At 46.4% G+C, this 21,869-nt stretch overlaps 1 protein-coding gene across 1 annotated transcript in view; it reads left to right on the top strand.

Annotated features, from left to right (window-relative positions):
- The window catches only part of KIF5C (kinesin family member 5C), a 156,533-nt gene that overhangs the window by 114,574 nt on the left and 20,090 nt on the right, over positions 1–21,869 (top strand). The window contains exons 16-22 of the mRNA XM_044242511.1: positions 4,511–4,699; positions 8,562–8,679; positions 11,445–11,521; positions 12,757–12,866; positions 14,915–15,016; positions 15,241–15,301; positions 19,462–19,533. Of these exons, the coding sequence (XP_044098446.1) occupies positions 4,511–4,699; positions 8,562–8,679; positions 11,445–11,521; positions 12,757–12,866; positions 14,915–15,016; positions 15,241–15,301; positions 19,462–19,533 (729 nt within the window). The remainder of the gene's footprint in view (positions 1–4,510; positions 4,700–8,561; positions 8,680–11,444; positions 11,522–12,756; positions 12,867–14,914; positions 15,017–15,240; positions 15,302–19,461; positions 19,534–21,869) is intronic.

Genomic DNA, 21,869 nt, shown 5'->3' with positions numbered 1-21,869 from the left:
GATTGTTAAGTACTAGAAAAGGCTCCCCCAATTCTTTCTGTTTATAGATATTTCTGGGAAGCCTAGAAATCCCTTCTTAGATAATATCACAGATCTAGTCTTAGAGTATACGACCTCTTATAAGCCTAATCATTCTTTCATAGAACCTCTATGGTAACTGAATATTTCATGAATCTTTGCGAATGAATCTGATTTTAGTACAGAATTCTCAGATACTATAAGATTAACCCATTCAGCCCCAGTTGGGTGGCTTTATGTTTGGGGATTTAATTTTTAGAAGCATGCGTTGGTACTGAGCTTCCAAGATTTGGGGGATTAAGTGGCCCATGCAATATGAAGGTGGAGTTGATTTATGAGAAGTTGGTGCCTGCTGCTGATAACGATAAAGGAAGATATTTTTATGCTACATTCTAAAATAGAGCTGATAAGAAATGCTAATGAAATCAAGGAGTGTCTGGGTGCTTCGGCATTAAAAAAAGAGTCTTTACCTTTGGGAATCTGAAGTATGATTGAAATTATTTTTAAATACTTAGCTGGATGTTTTCAAGATATTTTTGGATTCCAGACATTGGATGCCTTAGTTAATTTCATTGATAACTGGTTATTTTCATTGACAATTCTCACTCATAGAGCATATTCTTGATCATTATGAGGTCTTCCCCCCCCCCCCCCCACAATTATGATTTATTCGTCAGGGCAATGAGAGCTAATGCGTAGGAGCTGTGTGACTGGGCCATTCACTATACTTCTCGGGCTTCATTTTCCTGATTTGTGCAATGACAAGATGAGCCCACATTATCTTACAGGTCGTCAGAAATTGCATGAGTAATACATATATTTCTTAGATCTACATTGTGGGCATAGAGAATTGGTTATGGCCTCTCAATAGACATAATTCTTTTATCTAAGAAAATGATCAGATCAGGGAGACATTTGTCAGTGACCTTGTTTTTCCTAAAACCCTATTCAGTTCCCACATGGTGACTCCTGGTCATACCCTGGGAAGAGGGAAAAGATGCCCTCTTTCCAGAATATAACAGGCCCAGACAGCAGGGTAACAGAAGAACCCATATTTCTCCAGTTCTGTCATGTCTTGAAACATTTTCAGAGCCCAGCCCATTCTATTCTATTTAGTCTACAAAACAAGATGCGGCCACCCAATGATGAGATGACCTCGAATTGACTTTCCCTGGGTTTATTAGTGAGCTTCCTCTTCTTACTTCTTTCCTGTGTCACCTGGCTGTCTTTAAAACAAAAGTTTCCAGAAGTCTAGGATAGAAAGTTGAGATGGCCCCGGTCAGTCTAACCTTATTCAAGTTTCAGAAGTTCAGAAGTCACCTTACTTACCTTTTACTTGGCCTAGAAATGGCAGCTTGCACAATCAGTCCATGCTCCTGAGCCCTGGGGTGGGTGGGTATGGGGGTGACTCCTATGTAGACAGGGTGGGAGGGGCCGGCAGCATCGCCTTCCCACAGAAAGGCAGCCTTTTCTCCTGGATTAGTCAGCTCTCCTGGATCACGCAGCTTAGTGTGTGCTGTTGGAGTCATTGTCAGACCCGGAGGAGAGTTATAAATAACATTTTAGCAACAAACTTGATTCCCCTCTTGAAATAACAGTTTCAACAGTGGGATTACTGAAAATTTTGAGTTTACTTTGAATGACTGAATATATGAACTCCTAAGTGGTTAAGACAAAACAAAACCAAAATCAACAAAAACACGACTTTAAAGTAAAACCATTTGTTCAGAGTACCATTTTGTGGGGCAGGAGGGCGGTGTTTCATCAGATTCAAAATCTCCTCTTAGACTTCCTAGGACAAGGGTAGGCTCCAGAAGTTATGGTTCTGGAAGGGGAAAAAGCATCCAGCTTGCATTTTGGAGGAAGCCCATTATTGTGTGCTATTTTACTCTTCCCCAATGCACATGGGATCTGGGCATGGAGTACAAAGTGTCCTTGTCTAAAGACAGAGCTGGAAGGGAGGAGGTGTTTGTTCCCTTCCCTAAATGCCCTACTTGTTGGTCTGGTGGTGTTTTCCCCAGGAGTTGGTGTAGGTTGTAAACCCCACATCAAAGAGATGGAAGTCACTTACCTTTCCACAGAGGCCGGACAAACACACAGGACATATCTGGTGAGCCTAAAGAACAAGCTTCTCCTGTGTGTTCCACATTGAGCCAATCACAAAGGCAGAGGAACAAAACTGCACTGAAAGATTGGGCGCGTATCTCACCCCTTCTCTTCATGCCATTGGGTTGTAAGCAGGAATGCAATGAGAAACTGTTGGTAGGCAAATCGTTACTGGCAGTCAGAATTAGAAGTAGCTCAGCAAAAACCTTCATTAAAATAGGACTGTGGGGGGACGCCTGGGTGGCTCAGTTGGTTGGACGACTGCCTTCGGCTCAGGGCGTGATCCTGGAGTCCCGGGATCGAGTCCCACATCAGGCTCCCAGCTCCATGGGGAGTCTGCTTCGCTCTCTGACCTTCTTCTCGCTCATGCTCTCTCTCACTGTCTCTCTCTCTCAAATAAATAAATAAAATCTTTAAAAAAATAAAAAAATAAAAAAAAATAGGACTGTGGGTTTTCTTGCTGTTAACATAGGTTCTGCTTTGTGTTGATTTGACACCGGTGTCATTTAACAGATCCTGTTGTGGAGTCCTAGGGGAAGGCTGACACAAAGTTACAGGCACCCGATATGGTCTGGTATACTTCCCATCTGCTACCAATTTTCAGGGTTGATATACAATTCCATATTCCTAGCTCTTAAATTTTTACAGAAAAAAAATCATCATATGATGAGTTAATGACAGCAATAATGACAAAAGTGGGCAGTTATAACGTACTGTGGAACATTAAAACCATATTTGGAATCATTGTCTTAGAACCAATTGAAGCTTCTGTTTGTGGGCTGGGTACTGGACAGCGCTCTTGTGTTCTCCTGAGGGGCTAGGATGCCCTCTGGTGGTTAAAGAAAATATGTGCATGGTTATTTTGCTCCTCTGATTAATCGCCCTTCAGAGCATGTTTGCGTCTTGAGAGCAAACGGGTTTCTATCCCAAGTATCTTGCTTCGGGTTTTGTTTCCAGTTGAGCTCTGAAACTGAGATGCCAAATATGAGATCATGCAGAAATGCTGGCTTTCAGAATCTTTCTTTCTAAAGGTGGATTTAGATTGTTAAACTCTCAGGTAATTTTATTTATTTATTTGAGAGAGAGCTGGGGGTTGGGGCAGAGCAAGAGGGAGAATGAGTCTCCAGGAGATTCTGCACCGAGCACAGAGCCCGATCCGGGGTTCCATCCCACAACCCTGAGATCACAACTTGAGCCGAAACCAAGAGTCAGCTGCTTAACCGACTGAGCCACCCAGGCACCCCACTCAGATAATGTTAAATAATATAAGCTTGATTCTTATCTCCTTGGAAGGGGCAGGCACATAGAGACAGGGAAATATTGATTGATAGTAAACAAAAAGTCATAGGAAAATCTTCATCTGAAAGGGCATTTGGTAACAGCACATTCTTAATTCAATTTTGTTGTTATTGTTGTTTAACTGAAGGCTATGTAGAAAACCCTTTTTATTTCAACCTTTGCTTATAGAAGCATATTCAAGACATTGAATTCTATTCAAGACTCGCTGAATAGGAGACCATAGGGAACAGAATTGAAATTTTTTTTTTGTTAAGATTTTATTTATTTATTTGACAGACAGAGATCACAAGTGGTCAGAGAGGAGGAAGCAGGCTCCCTGCTGAGCAGAGAGCCCAATGTGGGGCTCGATCCCAGGACTCTGGGATCATGACCTGAGCCGAAGACAGACGCGTTTACCCACTGAGCCACCCAGGCACCCCAGAATTGAAACTTTGATTTGAATTCTTATAGGGACTCAGAGTCACCTTTAAAAACACTAGGCCTTGCAGCTATTCTAGAAATGTAAGGTGCTGGACATTAAACAGAATACCCTTTCAGAGTTATCCTTTTTTAAACCTTCTTAAGATTATAAAGAAGTGTATTTTCCCTCTGATATCACGTCTTTCATCTTAAAAATTAATTGCAGTGAAAACCCTGGCTGATTGAGAACGATATTTTTTTTTTAAAGATTTTATTTGTTTATTTGACAGAGAGATCACAAGCAGGCAGAGAGGCAGGCAGAGAGAGAGAGAAGGAAACAGGCTCCTGGCTGAGCAGAGAGCCCGATGCGGGGCTCGATCCCAGGACCTTGGGATCATGACCTGAGCTGAAGGCAGCGGCTTAACCTACTGAGCCACCCAGGCGCCCCGAGAATGATATTTAATAGAAGTTTTTAATTCAGTCTTCCTGAGGTTTCAGAAAACTTGGGATATATTTATGTAGTGAATATATAGTCACATACAGCTATCATTTTCCGCTTGTGGTCCTATAATTAAGGATTCCTCATCAGAAATCCAAAGACCTTTTGCGGATCCATGACAGATTTTCGGGGCCCCATGAATCTCCGCCATTTGTAAGCATAGTTGAGTGTGCGCCTTCCTGTGCTCAGTTGGCAGATGTGAATGGAGTCATTGAGGAGGAGTTCACCATGGCCCGCCTGTATATCAGCAAGATGAAGTCGGAGGTCAAATCCCTGGTGAACCGCAGCAAACAGCTCGAGAATGCCCAGATGGACTCCAACAGGAAGATGAATGCCAGCGAGCGGGAGCTGGCTGCCTGCCAGCTGCTCATTTCCCAGGTAGGTCACCCCTTTCCTCCTCATTTCACTCCCTCAACCTCTTGAAATCTGCTTGCTCGGTGCTCTTTCTGGGTCTGATGGTGCTTGGCAGGGATAGCTGGTGGACTTTGCTTTATATAAGACTTGTCCAAGGCCTCCACAAACAATTACAGCCCAAGCTTCTGCTTAAGGCTAGACTTTGTTGTGTGAATTACATGAATTACCTTCAGTCCCTCTTAAAGGATGTGCCTACATCTCTCTATCTGTATACAGACATGTAGGTAGGTAGGTAGAGATTATAATGAATGGATGAGATTGGGTGGAAGCTAAAACTCCTGTGAGCTAAGGAACATTCCTTCATCTTTTAATCTCTACCACAGGTCCAACTTAATATGTGAAACAAACTATTGCTGCTACTGCTATTATTAATAATAGTAATAGGTAACATTTTAAAAAAAGATTTTATTTATTTGAGAGAAAGAGAGAGCAAGTGCATGCCCACACTGGTGGGGGAGGGGAAGCGGGTGAGGGACAAGCAGACTCCCCAGTGAGCAGGGAGCCCGATGTGGGGCTTGATCCCAGGACCCCAAGATCATGACCTGAGCCAAAGGCAGATGGTTAACCCACTGAGCCATCCAGGTGCCCCACTAGTAGCACGTAACATTTTAGTGAGTGTTTACAAAGCTCCCCACACTGCACTAAGCTCTTTACATGCATCATCTCACTTGATCTTTATTTTTTTTTTTGTTTTTATTTTTTTAAAGATTTTATTTATTTATTTGACAGAGATCACAAGTAGGCAGAGAGGCAGGCAGAGAGAGAGGAGGATGCAGGCTCCCTGCCGAGCGGAGAGCCCGATGTGGGGCTCGATTCCAGGATCCTGGGATCCTGAGATCATGACCTGAGCTGAAGGCAGAGGCTTTAACCCACTGAGCCACCCAGGTGCCCCTCACTTGATCTTAAAAAAAAAGTCCTGATAGGCAGGTTTTATTATTATTCCTGTTTTTCAGATGAGGAAGGAGAGACTCAGAAAGATTAAATACACAGTTCAAAATCCCACATCCAGCAAAAAGCAGATCAGGGACTCAAACCAAAGCATGTGTGCACACAAAGCCGTGAAGGGATTTTTGAGTCCCAGGGCCACATTTCGTCTGCTCAGTGAGTCAGGCTGCTCTTCTACCCACTGAAATGGCGTTTTCTTTTTAGTGAGGTGGTTTCAGAAAGCAGCAGCTTCGTTTCTGGTCCACCACTGATATCTGAGCTTGGTGTTTGGGGCTTGAGACTTCTGGGTGTGTCGCAGTGAGGGCTGCTCATGCCTCAGACCAGGCATTAAAACAGCTGAAATCATTTGCAGGAAATTCATACAAGCAGGGGGTGGTGTGTCAAATAATACTGAGAGACCGACAAAAGCATACGTCCTTCTGGTAGGCTTGTAAACAGTAACATGTCATCCCAGAACCAGCTCCAGCCTTCTCCCCTCCCGCTGTAGTAACCTGAGAGATGCAAATGAGCACATCAGGTCTCCATTTTACAACCAATGCACTAAGCAAAAATGTACCGTAAAGATTATCCAGTGTTGGTGTGTGATCGTGAAATTTATATACATTGCTGAGAAAAGTATAATTCGGCCAGTCCTTTTGGAAAGCACTTTGGGAATCAAAAGCCATAAAAATTTAAGTACTTTGGTCCAGGTATTTCATTTATGGTATTTTTCACTGGTAATGAAAATGCAAAAATTTTATTTTATGTTTATTTCCCGATTAAAATGTGCAAAGCCCATGTGGAAGATGGTGAGTGCGATATTACTTATGTTATAAAAACATAAAATACCCAAACATCTGTTGATAAGATAATGATGTTAAGTTACATGAAAGATTGCTATGCAGCTCTTACAAAAAATTTATAAAACATTGCCATTTGGGAAGAATGATTATATAAACGTAAGTGAAAATGAAAATGCTCAATTATGTGTATGCTGGGCCTTGCAACTCTATCCAGTATGCATTCATACAGTTAAGACCAGGAATAGTTGATAAGTATGGTTTATGGGTGGGGGCACCAGGGTGGTTTGTCGGGTGAATGTCCGCCTCTTGATTTTGACTCCGGTCACGATATCAAGGCTGTGGGATGGAGGCCCGCATCAGCTCTGTGCTCCGCTCAGAGTCTGCTTGTCCCTCTCCCTCTGCTCCCGCCACCCACCGTCCCCAACAAACAAAATCTTAAAAAACAAAATAAAACAAAACTGCTACATGGGTGAAATCTATGCCACTTCTTTCTGGATTTGCTTTACTACTTGACATTTTTATAATTTAAAAAAAAAAAGGGGAGAAAATGATAAACCTTAGGGTAGAGTACCGACACCTCAAGTCTGATATCCAGGTCACCTCTTATACTGAGAATATGTGCATTTGGCTAGTCCTGCCCCTAACGTTTGGAGACCAAGGCAAGAGTAGAAACAGAGGTCCTTCCGTCTGCAGCCCACTGTCTTCTCTTTCCATCTGGGTGCACCAGCCCTTCTGCCCTTCGTGAAAACTGATAGCACTGTGTAACTGTCAACTCTAATCTGTGTGAATTGATGACAGGAGCTGCAGTGCCAGCCCTAGGAGTGGCCTTTATGGCCACTGGAGCAGGGAGTTCCTGGGTTTCTAGTCCTCAGAGTGTGGTCTAGAAGGAGGCATGGGTTCCATGGGGCAGGCCTCCTTGGCCTACACGCTCTTTGCTCCGCGGAATGAGTGCAGCCAGAAGACAGCCCTAGTGGGGTGTTCACAGTGTGGGGCCCAGGACCGAGGCTCTAGTTGCCCAAGTCTGACAGTGACATTGACTTTGGTTATATGAGATCAGAGTCAAGAATATCAGCATATTAGAATGTTAAAGGATAAATGTGTTAATGCGTTTTCCATTAGCAACAAATACAGCTTTCTGTTGGGTGCTACTTTGTACCGCTAGAATTTACACAGAGACAAATATTTAATCATTATTTCTGGGGATTCGAAAGTCAGAGAAACTTTGGCTCTTTACTTTCTGACATGATCTAAAGAATCTGACAAAATCTTTCCAGCAAAAATGCAATTATTTTCTTCATTTATACTCATCCTTTTCATCGGAAGCTGTGCTTATAACCCGACTGCTCTGTGTCCCATTTCCCAGAGGTTGTTTCACTAGATGAGAGCTCAGTCTCCAGGGTTTTCCTGCTTTCATGTGAACGCTGTAGATCTTGGGTGGGGGAAGTGCCTACATATTTCCGTCTGCTGGAAGGGCACCTTGTCTTTACTTCAGTCAATGAGCTTCCACTCATTCATTGGTTCCACTAATATTTATTAAGCATTGGCTCCATACCCTCATAGAGCTGGCAAGTAAAAAGAAATAGATAAATCTTGCCGAAGTTGGGTACTGTAAGAAAATGTGGGGACCCCAGTGATAAGGACTCTGGGTGGGGAGGGTGGAGCGTGTCCTAAGAAGAGAAAATGTAAAATGCAAGGTCTCTCAGACACAGGAATTGCTGTGTTTGAGAGGAAAAGAAAAGACTGTATTTGAGTTCTGAAGACAGAACCTAGAGGTGCCAGTTCCAAGAACGAAGCCTCTGCCCAGGACACTGTTTTCTATGAGGAGAAAAACCAGCTTGGGCTTTGGCATCTCACTTAGGTGGGTGGTGGGGAGGGCTGTGGTGATGAGAGGGGTCAGTGTGGAATGAAGCAGCGGAGCACAGGGAGGAAACAGAGGGCCATGTTAGCCCGCGATCACAGATCCCAAGCCAAGGGCAGAATATGCTTTGTTTGGGAGTTGGTTCTCGAAAAAGGGACCTAGGAAGTCCCATCAGACAACTGCAGGCAGGCCGGGTTGCTTGTCCCTCATGCCTCCTTTCCATCTTTTTGTTTATTTAAAGCATGAAGCCAAGATCAAATCCCTGACAGACTACATGCAGAACATGGAACAGAAGAGGAGGCAGCTGGAGGAGTCCCAGGACTCGCTCAGTGAGGAGCTGGCCAAGCTCCGAGCCCAAGGTAAGTAATTGACTCCTTTGCAGGTGTTGAGCTCTTGGCCTACATCAGATACTCTCTAGTTGGCCAAACTCACGACATTTAGTTTTGCTCATTTATAGCATTTCCAGGTCTCCTGAAAAACAATGGAATAATTGAGGGAAGGGGGTGTGGTAAAAAAAAAAAAATTAGAATATTGCCCCCGCCCGGTATCTGCCCCTCTTCCCCTTTCCCTCCATCCGCCCTGCTGCCCGAGTCAATCTTCTCTCCTCCACCTATGGCCTCCAGTCTGTTCCCATGACCTGTCCATTTGATCTGCCAGATGCTTGTCTGCATCTGCTCATCACCTTATTTTCACTATCCTTAATCGAATGAAGAGTTGTGACTGCATCGTCCACGGAGGCTCTCAGCCCATCTGCTCCAGGCCAGCCACTGTGCTGCTTCTCAGGGAACTCTTCTAAAAGCACCTTCTATCTTGTGCCCAGCCCCATGCCTCTGACCCTTCCATGATGTCCCCCTGCTCTTAATATAAAGTCTGAATTTCTGCCAATGGCTGCCTGCACCTTCCGTCCTTGGAACCAGCTCTTCCCTTTGCCAGACAGCCTCCTGATGCCCTTTGCTTAGGGAAGTGCCTGACACATAGGAAGCACTCCAAAGATAAGAATAAATAGAAAAAGGGCGCCTGGGTGGCTCAGTGGGTTAAGCTGCTGCCTTCGGCTCAGGTCATGATCTCAGGGTCCTGGGATCGAGTCCCGCATCGGGCTCTCTGCTCAGCAGGGAGTCTGCTTCCTCCTCTGCCTCTCTGCCTGCCTCTCTGCCTACTTGTAATCTCTCTCTGTCAAATAAATAAATAAAATCTTTAAAAAAAAAAAAGAATAAATAGAAAAAATTCAAGAGAGGTAACTAGAAATGCAGAAACTAATATGTTTTAAGAACACATGCATTGCCGTGCAATGGGACACACATACCATGAATTGCAATGAAAATTGTTAGAGTTCTTTTAGAAAGCATTTTGAGGGGATGCCTGGGTGGCTCAGTTGGTTAAGCAGCTGCCTTCGGCTCGGGTCATGATCCCGGGGTCCTGGGATCAAGTCCCACATCGGGCTCCTTGCTTGGCAGGGAGCCTGCTTCTCTCTCTGCCTCTGCCTGCCTCTCTGTCTGCCTGTGCTCACTCGTTCTCTCTCCCTCTGTCTCTGAGAAATAAATAAATAAAATCTTTAAAAAAAAAAGAAAGCTTTGAGGATAGGGGCGCCTGTGTGGCTCAGCGGGTTAAAGCCTCTACCTTTGGCTCAGGTCATGATCCTAGGGTCCTGGGATCGAGCCCCGCATAGGGCTCTCTGCTCAGCAGGGAGCCTGCTTCCCTTCCTCTCTCTGCCTGCCTCTCTGCCTGCTTGTGATCTCTGTCTGTCAAATAAATAAAAATCTTTTCTAAAAAAAAACTTTTTGAGGATAAATAGCAATTATCATAACACACTCCATACCTTTTGATCCTCAAATCTCAGATATTTGTTGTAGAATTCATTGTATTAGCAGAAGGAAGAAAAGGCAGCCAACCTAAATGTCGAACAGTTAAGCCAGCTTTGGGATGTTGTTTGAAAGAACATGTGTTGTTTTGGAGGTGAAGTACGTGCAGGCTGTGCAGCCATGCTTACAAGGCATCCTTAGATTAAAGATTGTAGTATGTAATCTTAGCTTTACTGAGTTATAACATCCAGGAATCAATGGATACTTGTGTTCCAAGGCCTGCAGATTAATATTTGAAGTGAAAATTGTTTTGATAGGGTAGTAGGATTGGTGGTGATGCCACCTCTTTTTATTTCCTTTATTGTTAATGTAGTTACTTGCTCAGTAAATGCATTTTGTTCCAAATGTCTAGGCAAATGTAGAAAGATCGAGAACATCCTCAGCCCCACTATGACCTTGTCATGTTTTCTTTATGTGATAATGGATGAATGTCAGAGACCGCATGCTCCCCGTAATACTTGGCATTAAAAAGAACTTTTCTCTCTCTCGTAAATGGCTTCTGTAGTGGTGCCCTAAGTAGAAATAAAATAGAGGTGAGAAGATCTAAAATAAAGTGGAACGGACTAGATAGAAAGCCTAATGACTTGCATGACTCTGTTCTAAACCATTTTGCTACCCGCGTCCACACCCAGGCTGCTGCTTGCTGGGGGTGCCGGGTGCGTGCCCCTGACCAAGGATAGGCTGGGACAGACTCCCCCTGGAGGTGTGCCATGCACCAAATGTGGGGCCTTCCTTTTTAATCTGGAGTGTGTTATTTTTTGTTTGCTTTGTTCTTAGATTTTTTGTTCTTCTGCTCTAGATTCTTAGAGAATAAACAGCGTCCTGATGGGAGGTAAATTAGCTCTTTCTGGAACTCTAATAGTGGCATTGCATCCAAATGCCTCTCAACTTCACAGAGTGCTTTCCAATGTGCAGAGCAGGTTGTTGTACCCTGCTGCAGGGGTTGCTCACCAAGGCCAGGGGAGAGGTCAGACCCAGCCCGGTCAGTTCTCTCCTAGAGTGGCCCATATCTGAGTCAGCACCCTGGGCCCCACCGCCGCTCCTCGCACTGGAGTGGGCAGCCTCCATTGGCCTGAAGTCTCGCCTGGGAAGCCTGATCTTGGATAGCGTGGTTATAATTGGTCATATAAGTTCTGTTTCACTCCATGGCCATTCTTCCTTTTTTTTTTTCTTTTTTTTGTCTTTTGTCTTTTTAAAAATATGTTTACTTTTGGATGTGAGTCCCGCCAGTTAAATCTTCAATCATCATTTAAAATTCAAAACAGAAAAAATGCACGAAGTCAGCTTCCAGGATAAGGAGAAGGAACATCTGACGCGGCTGCAGGACGCAGAGGAGATGAAGGTGTGTGCGCGGCCCCTGCCCCAGAGCCCAGCGTGCATTTGGACTGCATTTTCTTACTCTAGGAAAATCTGTCTCCTTCAGAGACTTGTGTGGCCATGTAGGAGGGAGGGGAGGGACTGGTGCCGGCCGTGGCACACTGCGGCGTGGCGCAGGACGGAGAGGAAGGTGGAGGTGTCCATAAGTCTGGTAGTCTTGCTGCGTTAGTCTGTGCTGATTCCCTCTTCCTGGGGAAGGGGAGGCGGCAGCAGCCACCCCCCCCCCCCCGGTCACTGTGTGGGCCGCACTGCTGTGCTGAACTGCCAGAACATGTCTTCCCTTGACCTTTTTAAAGAAGTACTCCAGATTTGGATTGCCGTGTACCATAGAGATGTTTATTTTTGGTCAAATGTAGGCAAAATAATTGGGAAAGAAGCTTTGAGGGTGAATAAAATGAGATAGGAGAGGATGTAGGATTTTGATTCATTTAGGCAAACTGCTTGTCCCTTTGGGTGCAAGGCCACAGGTAAAATGCGGGGCGCCTGGATGGCTCAGTCGTTAAGCATCATGACCTTTGGCTCAGGTCATGATCCCAGAGTCCTGGGATCGAGCCTCGCACTGGGTTCCCTGCTTGGTGGGAAGCCTGCTACTCCCTCCCACTCCCGCTGCTTGTGTTCCCTCTCTCATTGTGTCTCTATCAAATAAATAAATAAAATATTTAAAAAACAAAAACAAAAAAAGTCATGCCCACGGCATGAGCCTCTCCAGGCTCACCCTGATGGGCCCTCCTCCGCGTTTCACGTCCCTTTGGTGAAGAGGTCTCCTATAAACGTCACCATAAATCTGGGCAGTGCTCAGGGCAGGGACAATTCTCTAAATTTGACAGGGGAGGGAGTGTGGCTCACGTGGGTTAGGTGGTTTGTCTGCGGTCACCTGGGTGTATTTAGTAAGAGGTCTGTGCCCTCTGGCTGACACGGTGAGAGAAGCCATGTGGCTCATGTGAGCTGTAGGGGACCCCGTGAGAGATTTTTATTCAATTAATGGACCGATTTGCTCCTAGGATAAAACCCCTGCTGGGTTTTATCATAGATCTTCGGGTTTTGTTGTGCCAGTAAAGCAAGGCAGGTTCTGGGGGCCCCAGTTTTGGGACCTGACAGCTGAGGGACGTAGAGTAGGAGGCAGAAGCAATCCAGGGCTTGTCATGGCGTGGGCTGCGAGCCAACGAGTGGATGACACATTTCTCTTGGCCTGGCTTGCAGAAGGCGCTGGAGCAGCAGATGGAGAGCCACCGGGAAGCTCACCAGAAGCAGCTGTCCAGACTTCGGGATGAAATTGAGGAGAAGCAGAAAATCATCGATGAGATTCGGGAGTGAGTCAGCCCAGAGGAGCTCTCGGGATGCGAGGGTGGGCATGGCTCTAGGGCCAGCCTGGAAGGACGCGGCTTTGAGCCCAGTTCTGCCCTCCTTGGCCTGCGGGCTCTGTGTCCTGCCCTGTGCCGCGGCAGGCTGGATGCGCAGCTTCCGACGTCTGTCCTCCCATCTGGAGCTGAGCCTCTGGGGGCTCTGGTGGGGCAGGTGGCAGGCGGGCACAGCCACCCTTCCTCGTCCCCCGGGAGTCGGGGTCATGTTGGTGACTCAGCTGGGCAGACACATGCCCTCATAGGTGGCGACACTGTTTGTATGAAATTATATACGAAAATATACAATGAAGCCCCCTGCATTGGTCCTGACTCAGGGGTTCTGATAGGCTGAAACATACTCCAAAGGAGACAGTCAGCCCCTGTTGCCTCCTCACCCAACACAGAAATGCTCCCCGCACAGCCCTGAGCCGCCAGGGCACATTCACACACTTCTCAGGGACCCGTGTCTGTGCTCCTGGACCTGTGGCTTTGCCAGGATGGTGTCACTGCAGCTCATCTCTGCTGTCACCCCCCTCAGGGCCATACTTCCATCCCGTCACGGCGCCTCAAGAACCCCTGCTCCGTAATGACCTTCCCCTCCTCCTCTCTTACCTTCCCGCCTCACTGTCAAAACAAGGCAGCAAGCCGGCGAGTGCCTTCGGGATCCTCTCCTTGAGGGTCCTTATGTTTTTGCACAGTGAGAGCCTTGGCAGTTTTTGATCCTATTTGCAGAATAATGTTTTTAAATGCCCCCAAATAAAAGACGAGGGAAAACTAAGAAAACCAGTTATGTTGAAATATAGTCCCATCCACTGACGCCCCCACCCTCATTCCCAAGATCTAGACCGAAGCCTCCCGCCACGCCCACGTTCTGTAGATGGAGAACTGCATTTCTGTCTGGGGAGCAAGGCCAGGTTCCGTGAGCTTCTTAGGGTCGCGCTGCTAAGTAAGAATCAAACTGGAGTTAGAGTTTAATTCTCCAGGCTACGGATCCAAATCTCTCTTCGTTGTGTGCAAGCCGCTCCCGCAGCGCATTTGCATTTTGAAAGAGGAGAATGGTAATGAAGCAGAGTGTAAGTGGTGTGATCTGGGCTCCGTCCACACTGTCTGCCCAAGGCAAGTCCTTAGCATCGTCTTTGCCCTCCTCCTCCTTCTGGACCACCCCCGTGCTGCTACTCATGTTGTTCTTTCCCCTTCAAGCGTGTCCTGTGTTCTTTATTCTGATTAATCACCCTTGACATGTTCAGCCAGAGGGGAACGAGGGGAGGGAAGGAACGAGGGAAGGAGGGCGGGTTGGTGAATGAGTTAGTTGACGAGAAGTTTCCCTGGCCTGCGCCTTTCAGACGACCCTGGGTTTTCCTTCAGATGGGTAGAATCTGTTCCTTTATGGATGCACAGGCATGGCCACACAAAAGGTTTTATAAATACTGCATGCAAGTGTTGGCCAAGTGCCCCCAACCAGATGGCAAGTTTCTTTTTTTTGCCGCAGACCCTGGGCTTTCTTTGTATTTCCTCTCTCTGTACCCACTCCTTGCAGACTTCACACAGCGGCACTGTCCCTGTGTCGGCCAGGAATTTGGACATAGGAGATGTTTTCAGGTGATTGGACCGGAGAGGAAGGGAAGGTGCAATGGCCAGATAAGGTTTCCTGAGTGGGTGCATACATGCCGTCTGTAGGGCAGACAAAGCAGAATTCTTCTCACTGTGCTCTCTTTCTCTGTTTTAAAATATCAGCTCTTTTCCTAGCTCATTATTTTCCCCCCAAAGCTCTTGCACAAGCCAACTATAAATATATTCTCAAAGCCTTATGTTTCATGCCTCTGAGATGTTCCCAGAAATTAGTTTTCACTTGGGCAGGGAGGAAGCTGTGAGGTTGTTCTCTGATCCCTCAAAATCCTCCAGAATTGCCGCCTTTATTGCACAGAACTAATGGGGTTGGAACAGAACCATATCTTGAGCTGGGTGCCTCAGAATTTCAGACTCATGTGCCATGTATTGCTTTTCCCCCTCCATTTCAGTTTGAATCAGAAATTGCAACTGGAACAGGAGAAGCTCAGCTCTGATTATAACAAGCTGAAAGTGGAGGACCAAGAAAGGGAAATGAAACTGGAAAAGCTCTTGTGAGTGCACGTTAAATATTTCCTCTGTTTTCTCTCCTCCCGCTGAGTCTTAGGGAAGTCTACTCTCGTGACTCCGATTCCTCTAGATTCTGGGTAGGTTGGGCTATGTAACAAGAGTGCCCACTCGTGTGAGATGGTTGGGGCTGTCGACATATCCATAGGTGCAGATGGTATCTGGAACTCTCTGATGCCCCTTGGGTTCATGATTCCTTTTTGTTTTTTAGATTGCTCAATGATAAACGGGAACAAGCCAGAGAGGACCTCAAAGGGCTGGAGGAGACAGTGGTACGTCAGCATGTTTCCCAACTCGTTTCAGTCCCAAAGACCCAATTAATTTGTGATTTGTTGAATTTGTGTATTCTGAAACTTGTTCTGTGCCCGTCGTTCTCACATACCATTTTAGACAAAATATTTAGGCAAATACCATACATTTAGACATTAAGACAAATACAGACATTTAGATAAAATGTCCTGTGGAAAAGGGAGGATTGTAGAATTTATTCCCCAGCTCTTGATACCATGATTGTCTGTCCATCCATCCATCCATCCTTGCCTCCATGCTTAGTGCTGTAACTAGAGGCCCTGAGCGAGAATTAGATTGACCTGAAAATCAGTGCCTGAATCTTTACTGACTTTGCACATTGTGACTTATTTCCATTCAACATGCAAGAGCACCTACTAAGGGCTGGTGTTCTTCTAGGTGCTTGGGTTGTATCAGTAAATCACAAAGATAAGATCCTGGCCCTTTTAAGCATGCCTTCAGCTGGGGTGGGGAGACAGAGGTGAACATTAGGAAGGAAATCATGACCTCCATTACATAGTTATAGAAAGTGCAAAGGTCCCACAAGGTGGTGACATTTGAGCAGGGACTTGAAGCAGGTGAAAGACTAAGCCATGGGAATGTCGGGGGAGGGGCCTTCTAAGCAGAGGCAATAGCCTATGCCAAGGCCCTGAGGTGAGCCTGGAGTTGGCATGTTGGAGAACAGCAGGAATGTCAATGATGCAGTGAGGAGGCAAGAGGTAGGCACAGAAGGGTCAAGGGAAGAGAAGTTGTAGGCCAGGTAGGGCCTTGAGGCCTGCAGGTTTTGGGGCACAAGAGTGACAGATCAGAAAGTCTCATCATTTGAGATCCTGCTTGGTTTTCTCCATCCTGCATCTGAATTCATGAGGTTTATCTGCTCTGGTTGACTTCCATTTCAGCTGCTCTGAGGGTGAGGGCTCTTGAGAGCTCTGCAAAGTGCCACACAGCCTGTGTTTGAAGACAGAGTGTCCCAACAGAGCCTCTTAATTTGGTGAAAGCATGTCAGGTCACTTCATATGATAAAACAATAGAGAGACTGTTGTTGGGATGTAGTCATACTTTTTTTTTTTTAAAGATTTATTTATTTATTTGAGAGAGAGTGAGAGCATGCGAACACAAGTAGGGGTAGAGGCAGAGGGAGAGAGAATCCTCGAGCAGACTCTGTGCCAAGTGCAGAGCCCCACATGGGGCTCAATTTCAGAGTCCCGAGATCATGACCTGAGCTGAATTCAAGAGCCAGCTGCTTAACCGACTGAGCCACCTAGGCGGCCCTGATACAGTCATATATTTTGATTCCATTTGTGTCGTATGAATTTATGTGGGACAGCCTCCCAAGAACCTGGTGACCCCAGGCCGTAGGCACATTGTTACTGAGGTCTGGACCTGACTGTACACTCTGTTCCTGGGCTGCTGTTAGTTGTCCCTCAAAGCCAGGTGAAGGGACAGAGGGCACCGTCCGCTGAGAACAGAAGTAAGATGACTGTGGCTCAGAGGGTTTTGGGCCATTCCAACATGGCAAGGAGATGGTGGATGACCGGCTGGCTCTAGGGGAAACCAGATGAGGCCCTAACGTTGCCTCCTCTATGTCTGTTTTACCGGAGAAGTAATACTCACAGTTACAGATGATTCTAAAAATTCAGAAAAATATTGAAATTTAAAATGTTACTGTGTCCCACTAGCCAGAGATAAGTGACATTTCAGTACCTTCCACCCAGCTACCCTCACCCAACATCCCTGGCCCTTCCCACCTGGTGCATACTCACCCATAGGGGACAGACCCACTGGCACGCTGGCTCCCTTCCTCTCCTGCTCTCAGCTCACCACTGGCACACATCGCTCACATCCACATTTGAAACCCCAGATCCGATCCCCACAGCTGGTGTCATTTTAGACTTGGATATTTTCACTCAACCTGCTTTTGGAATCCACCTCAAGCTGTAAATGTTCTTCAGCAACAGGCTCGCTGCCCTTGGCTGATCTTATTTGAACTCTTCATAGCTCAAGACCTCTTCTGGCTTCTTGAGTATTTGGGTGGGACGGCATGGGTGGGAGGGAGGGTGGAACCTGCCATGGATGGTTTGGAGTCTGAAGCCCACTGCAGGGGTTGACGTTGGAAGATGTGGAGGGTGTCTTGGGGCCCGAGGCAGCCATCTTGCTTTAACAGGACACTTGGGACTCTAGGGCTGGACCTCTCCTGCTCTGTTAATGGGCCTTGTGTTTTCACCTCTCTGGGCTCGCCTTTGCTGTCCCCTCTGACAGGAAGCTGAGCCCAGAGCATTTACACAGAGGGCAGTGGCTTGTGACAGGGAACATTTCAGGGAAGTGAGTCAGATGCGGTGAAGAAATGATGATATCGTGGAGGAAAATTCATTGCTGTGGGAAGCCAAATGCTAGCTACCTAAGCTTAAATGTGCAATTTGCAAATTGTTTTAAGGGTTTTTAACCACCCCTCCTGTACTGCTGAATTCACCTAAGAACAAACAAAAATGAGATAAAGATGCCAAACTCAGGACTCCATAGTATTTGGTATTTAGGCCCCAAGGAGATGCCTGGCTCTTTGACAAGGGACCCCTGTCTTATCTTCTCATTTCCCTTTGGTGTGGTGGCTTTTTTATGTAAAATGTTTACTATGGTTACAGTTGAATAAAATCCCTGAGAGAGAGAATTCAGAGCAGCAGCTTGAGGTGGGCGGGGGAGTGCTGAGATCCTTGGGCAGGGGCTGGAACAGCGTGTCTGTGTAAACGTGAGCATGGAGCCGCACCCCTGCCCCTGCCCTGGAAGGCCACTGGGCCTCGCACAGGTGTGGTGTGCACTGTGTTCATAGTAATAGGCCTGTTTGGCTTCCTGCACAAACTCATTTGCCTCACCTGAGGAAGCAATTGACTTTAGGTGCTTATTTCAACACAGAATTGCAGACTTGGACCCAGTAACAAGACTTAAATTAACATAGAAGCTTAGTGTTTCCATGGCTATATAGCCTGTTTTTTGTCCTTGTGAGCACCGGCGAGCTACATCCCTTGACATTCTGTGTTAAGAGTAGGTCAACTAAGACAAATTGGGAAGTTCAGATGCAAGTTTATCTCTCTTCTCCCTCATGGGGAAATATCTTGGAAGGAACTAATTGCATCTCCAGTAGTAAGAACATGGAGACTTGAATGAGAGGAACTATTTTGGTTTTCTGATCTTGTTAACAAAGGTCACCAGGTTCGATACAAAGCCTTGTCTTTGCAGTCTAATTCTTAAGGGTTTGGTTGTAGAAAATAACTCAAAATGAAGAAAAAAAAAATGCCCCTAAGAAGTTGATTACAGTGTAACAGTATTATGACAACAAAGGGAAACAACAAAACCTACCGAAGAAATGACTGTCAAATATGGTGCATCAATAAGTTAATACTAGCTAATGTTTACTGAGCACTTACAATGTGCCAGAAACTATTTTAAGAGTTTTATAATGATTATCACATTTAATCTCGACGACTGTGAGGCGACTACTAAATTTATTCTCCTCTTACAAATAAGAGAGCTGTGGCACAGGAAGGCAAGGTAGGTTGCCCAGGGTTATGTGGGTAGAAGACCCACTACCTACCTCATCCATGAGCTGGAGTGACGTCAAGCCAGTGCACACGGCCCAGGGCCAGAACCGGGGCGTGGAGATATGAAAAATGTCGGTCTGCTACGATGGGAGAGATTGTGGGTAACTTTCCATTTAGACTTGCAGGCATTTTGTGCAATGCGTACGTGATAAATTAGGGGAAAAAAAGAATCCATCCTGATATAACACAGCCAACTAGGAATTTTTGTAAGAACTTTCATAGTTTTTTGTGAGAAATTTTTGGGTTAACTTTTGTAGTTGAGGGGAGAGGAAAAGTTCTATTTAGAACACCACTAACAAGTAGACTCTGTTCCATTTTAGTTCATGGTTTGAGCTCCCAGTCTCTGCCCCTGGGGGTAGTCTTGAGACAGATGGAGGGGGTGGACATATGTGGTGGGAAAGTGTGGGAGCCCTGTGGCCTGGATGGCGGGCTCACAGAGCAGGTGGGATCCGTCTGGGTCGCTGGGGCCACCAGACGGTCTGGCGCCATTGTGTCCTGAATTCAAGGTGTCTCCCCCACTTTAGTGACATTTTCACTATCTTCCCTTCCAGTCTCGGGAACTGCAGACTCTGCATAACCTCCGGAAACTCTTTGTCCAGGATCTGACTGCCCGGGTTAAAAAGGTGAGTTCTACTTTCTGCGACCAGGACTGAGAAGAAAATATGGACAGAAAGAATCATTTTCCATTGAAATATCACTTTCTTAAATTGGGGCTGGTTTTGCTTAAAAATTAATTACTTCATGCCAGAAAATGTATTCAAAGAATGTACTGGAGGCAAAAAAGAAAAAAAAAAGAAAAAAGTACTTGGGAATATTTTTCCATCTGATTTTTTTCTTCTTAGTAAAAGGAAGTTATAATCCTTTCCTTGGCCTTTCATTTCAAAGGCTCACACACCTATCTAGCTGCAGTGTGAGAGCTGACGTGTGTGATGGGGGAAAATCCAGGGGATCCCGTCAGGCAGTGCAGCTCTGAAGCTTGGTGAGCAATGCCAGAAACCCGGAGAAGTTAGAGGCAGGAGCCTCCCATTTGCCCGTGAGGGGCTGTCAGGGGCTGGGTCAGAGCGCATGAAGCGCTTAAATCTGTGTCTCATTTGCTCTTCCTGGCAACCGTGTACGTGGTCCTTACTGTTCGGTTCTATCTTAGTGGTGACCGGCTCAGAGGTTAAGTAACCTGCTCAAGGTCAACAGCTGGAAGAGCTGGAGATAGACTGGAATCCAGGGCATGTGACTTCTGACTCTGGGCTTCGGGGATCCTCGTGCCTCCCACAGGGATCTTGGGGAGTCACCGTGTGGTGAATCCCAGAGCAGCGTGCAGAAGTTTCAGGAAGGAGGCAGAGGTGGGAGCAGCAGGGGACTGCTCTTTTCAATATGTTTAAGTGTGATAGAGGAGAGGCAGTGCGCCGTAGCCAGCGGTGTGGTAGGATGGAAGGAAGGTGTATTTAAAAGTATGCACGTGTGTGTGCACGCGCGTGTGTGTGAAGGAGCTGAGGGAAAGGAGTGAAACGTATATAACAAAAGAGGAGGGGCTGATGGGGTCCGACCTGCATGGACAGAAGTCACAGCATGGTTGGGTGTGTCAGGCTTGGCAAGGGGAAGGGATACAATTTCCCGAAGGGCAGTAGTAGAGAGTGGGGGTGGAGACATTCACAGGACAATACATAATTGTGGAAAAGTGCATCCGACTACTTTGATCTTCTCGGTTAATGTGGAGGTTCTGTCCTTGATGGAGAGGGCAGGAAGACAATGGAGAGGCCCCACAGCCTAGAGAAGGCTCAGGCAGCCAGGGGTGGGGTGGAGGGGGCAGTGGGGGACATTTGTCAGGGATGAGTGAAAGCATTGCTGAGCAGTGCTGAAAGCATGCTGAGTGTCCAACTGAAGGTCAGAGCCTGGATTTGCCGTGGCCCCTGACAGAACAGTTCCAGGCCTGGAAATGAAAATAAAGGAAGGTGGAGAATGATAGGGGAGGTTAAGGTCTGAATGGCAGCAGCGGGTCAGGCAGGTCGTGAGCACAGTCATCAAAATAGAAATGACGACCAGACCTAGACCAGGTAGGAGGGAGAGGCGAGAGCAGAGGGGTTGGAGAGGGAGACTGCAGAGGTAATGGCAAGAACTGGAAATGCTCAGTCAGAGGGAGGAGGGGATCCAAGGGAGCTAAGATTGGGCTTCCCTGATTTCAGGATATAAAGCTCTTGACCAACTGGTAAGGACCTACTGGTAGACCAGTGGCTTTCAGAATGTGGTTATCTGGCTCATAGCTTTGGCATCACTGGGCTGGTCACTAGACATGCACATTCTCAGACCCCACCCCCCAGGTCCACTGAAGCAGAGACTGGGGGTGGGGCCCATCAATCTGAGTTTTAACAAACCCTCCTCTGGGCAAAGTTTGAGAACCCCAGATGTAGGCAGAAGAGACACGGGTTTGAGATCTGCACGCACCCATTTCCTCTCAGAAGAAGGAGGGAAGATGATCTAATCTGTAATCAGATGCAGCACATTCTGAGCTCTAGGAGATTTGCACATGTGTTTTCCCAGTTGACCTCCTGGCCCAGAAGGGCACATTTTGTCCATCTCAAGATCTAATGAATTTCAAGAGTTTATCCACCAGCAGCACTCAGAAGCTGTGACTAGTTGAGATGGATTCATTAACTAATTTCATGGGATTGGAAGCTGAAGGGACAAGCAATGGCCACTGAGACTCCCAGTAGGACCATAGGCACTTGCCCAACAGCTTGGTGACTTAGCTTAGTTGGGATGTTTGAAATCAGGCTTAGATCTTGGGTTTATGTTTTCACATTGGTTCTTCTTGAGTTTTGGAACTGTTCCTTTTGAAAAGGAAAGTCTATTTACCCACCTGCAAGGGAGAGGTGAATTTCACAGAGAGAACTAATCTGTATCTTTCAAAGGAAGATTGGGAGTTTTATTTTGTTTTCAATTCTCTATAATGCTCAGAAAACCCTTG

Source organism: Neovison vison, chromosome 3, assembly GCF_020171115.1.
Source record: "Neovison vison isolate M4711 chromosome 3, ASM_NN_V1, whole genome shotgun sequence".
Classification (NCBI taxonomy): domain Eukaryota; kingdom Metazoa; phylum Chordata; class Mammalia; order Carnivora; family Mustelidae; genus Neogale; species Neogale vison.
The sequence above is the reverse complement of the archived record's forward strand: the minus strand, read 5'-3'. Positions and strand labels throughout refer to the sequence as shown.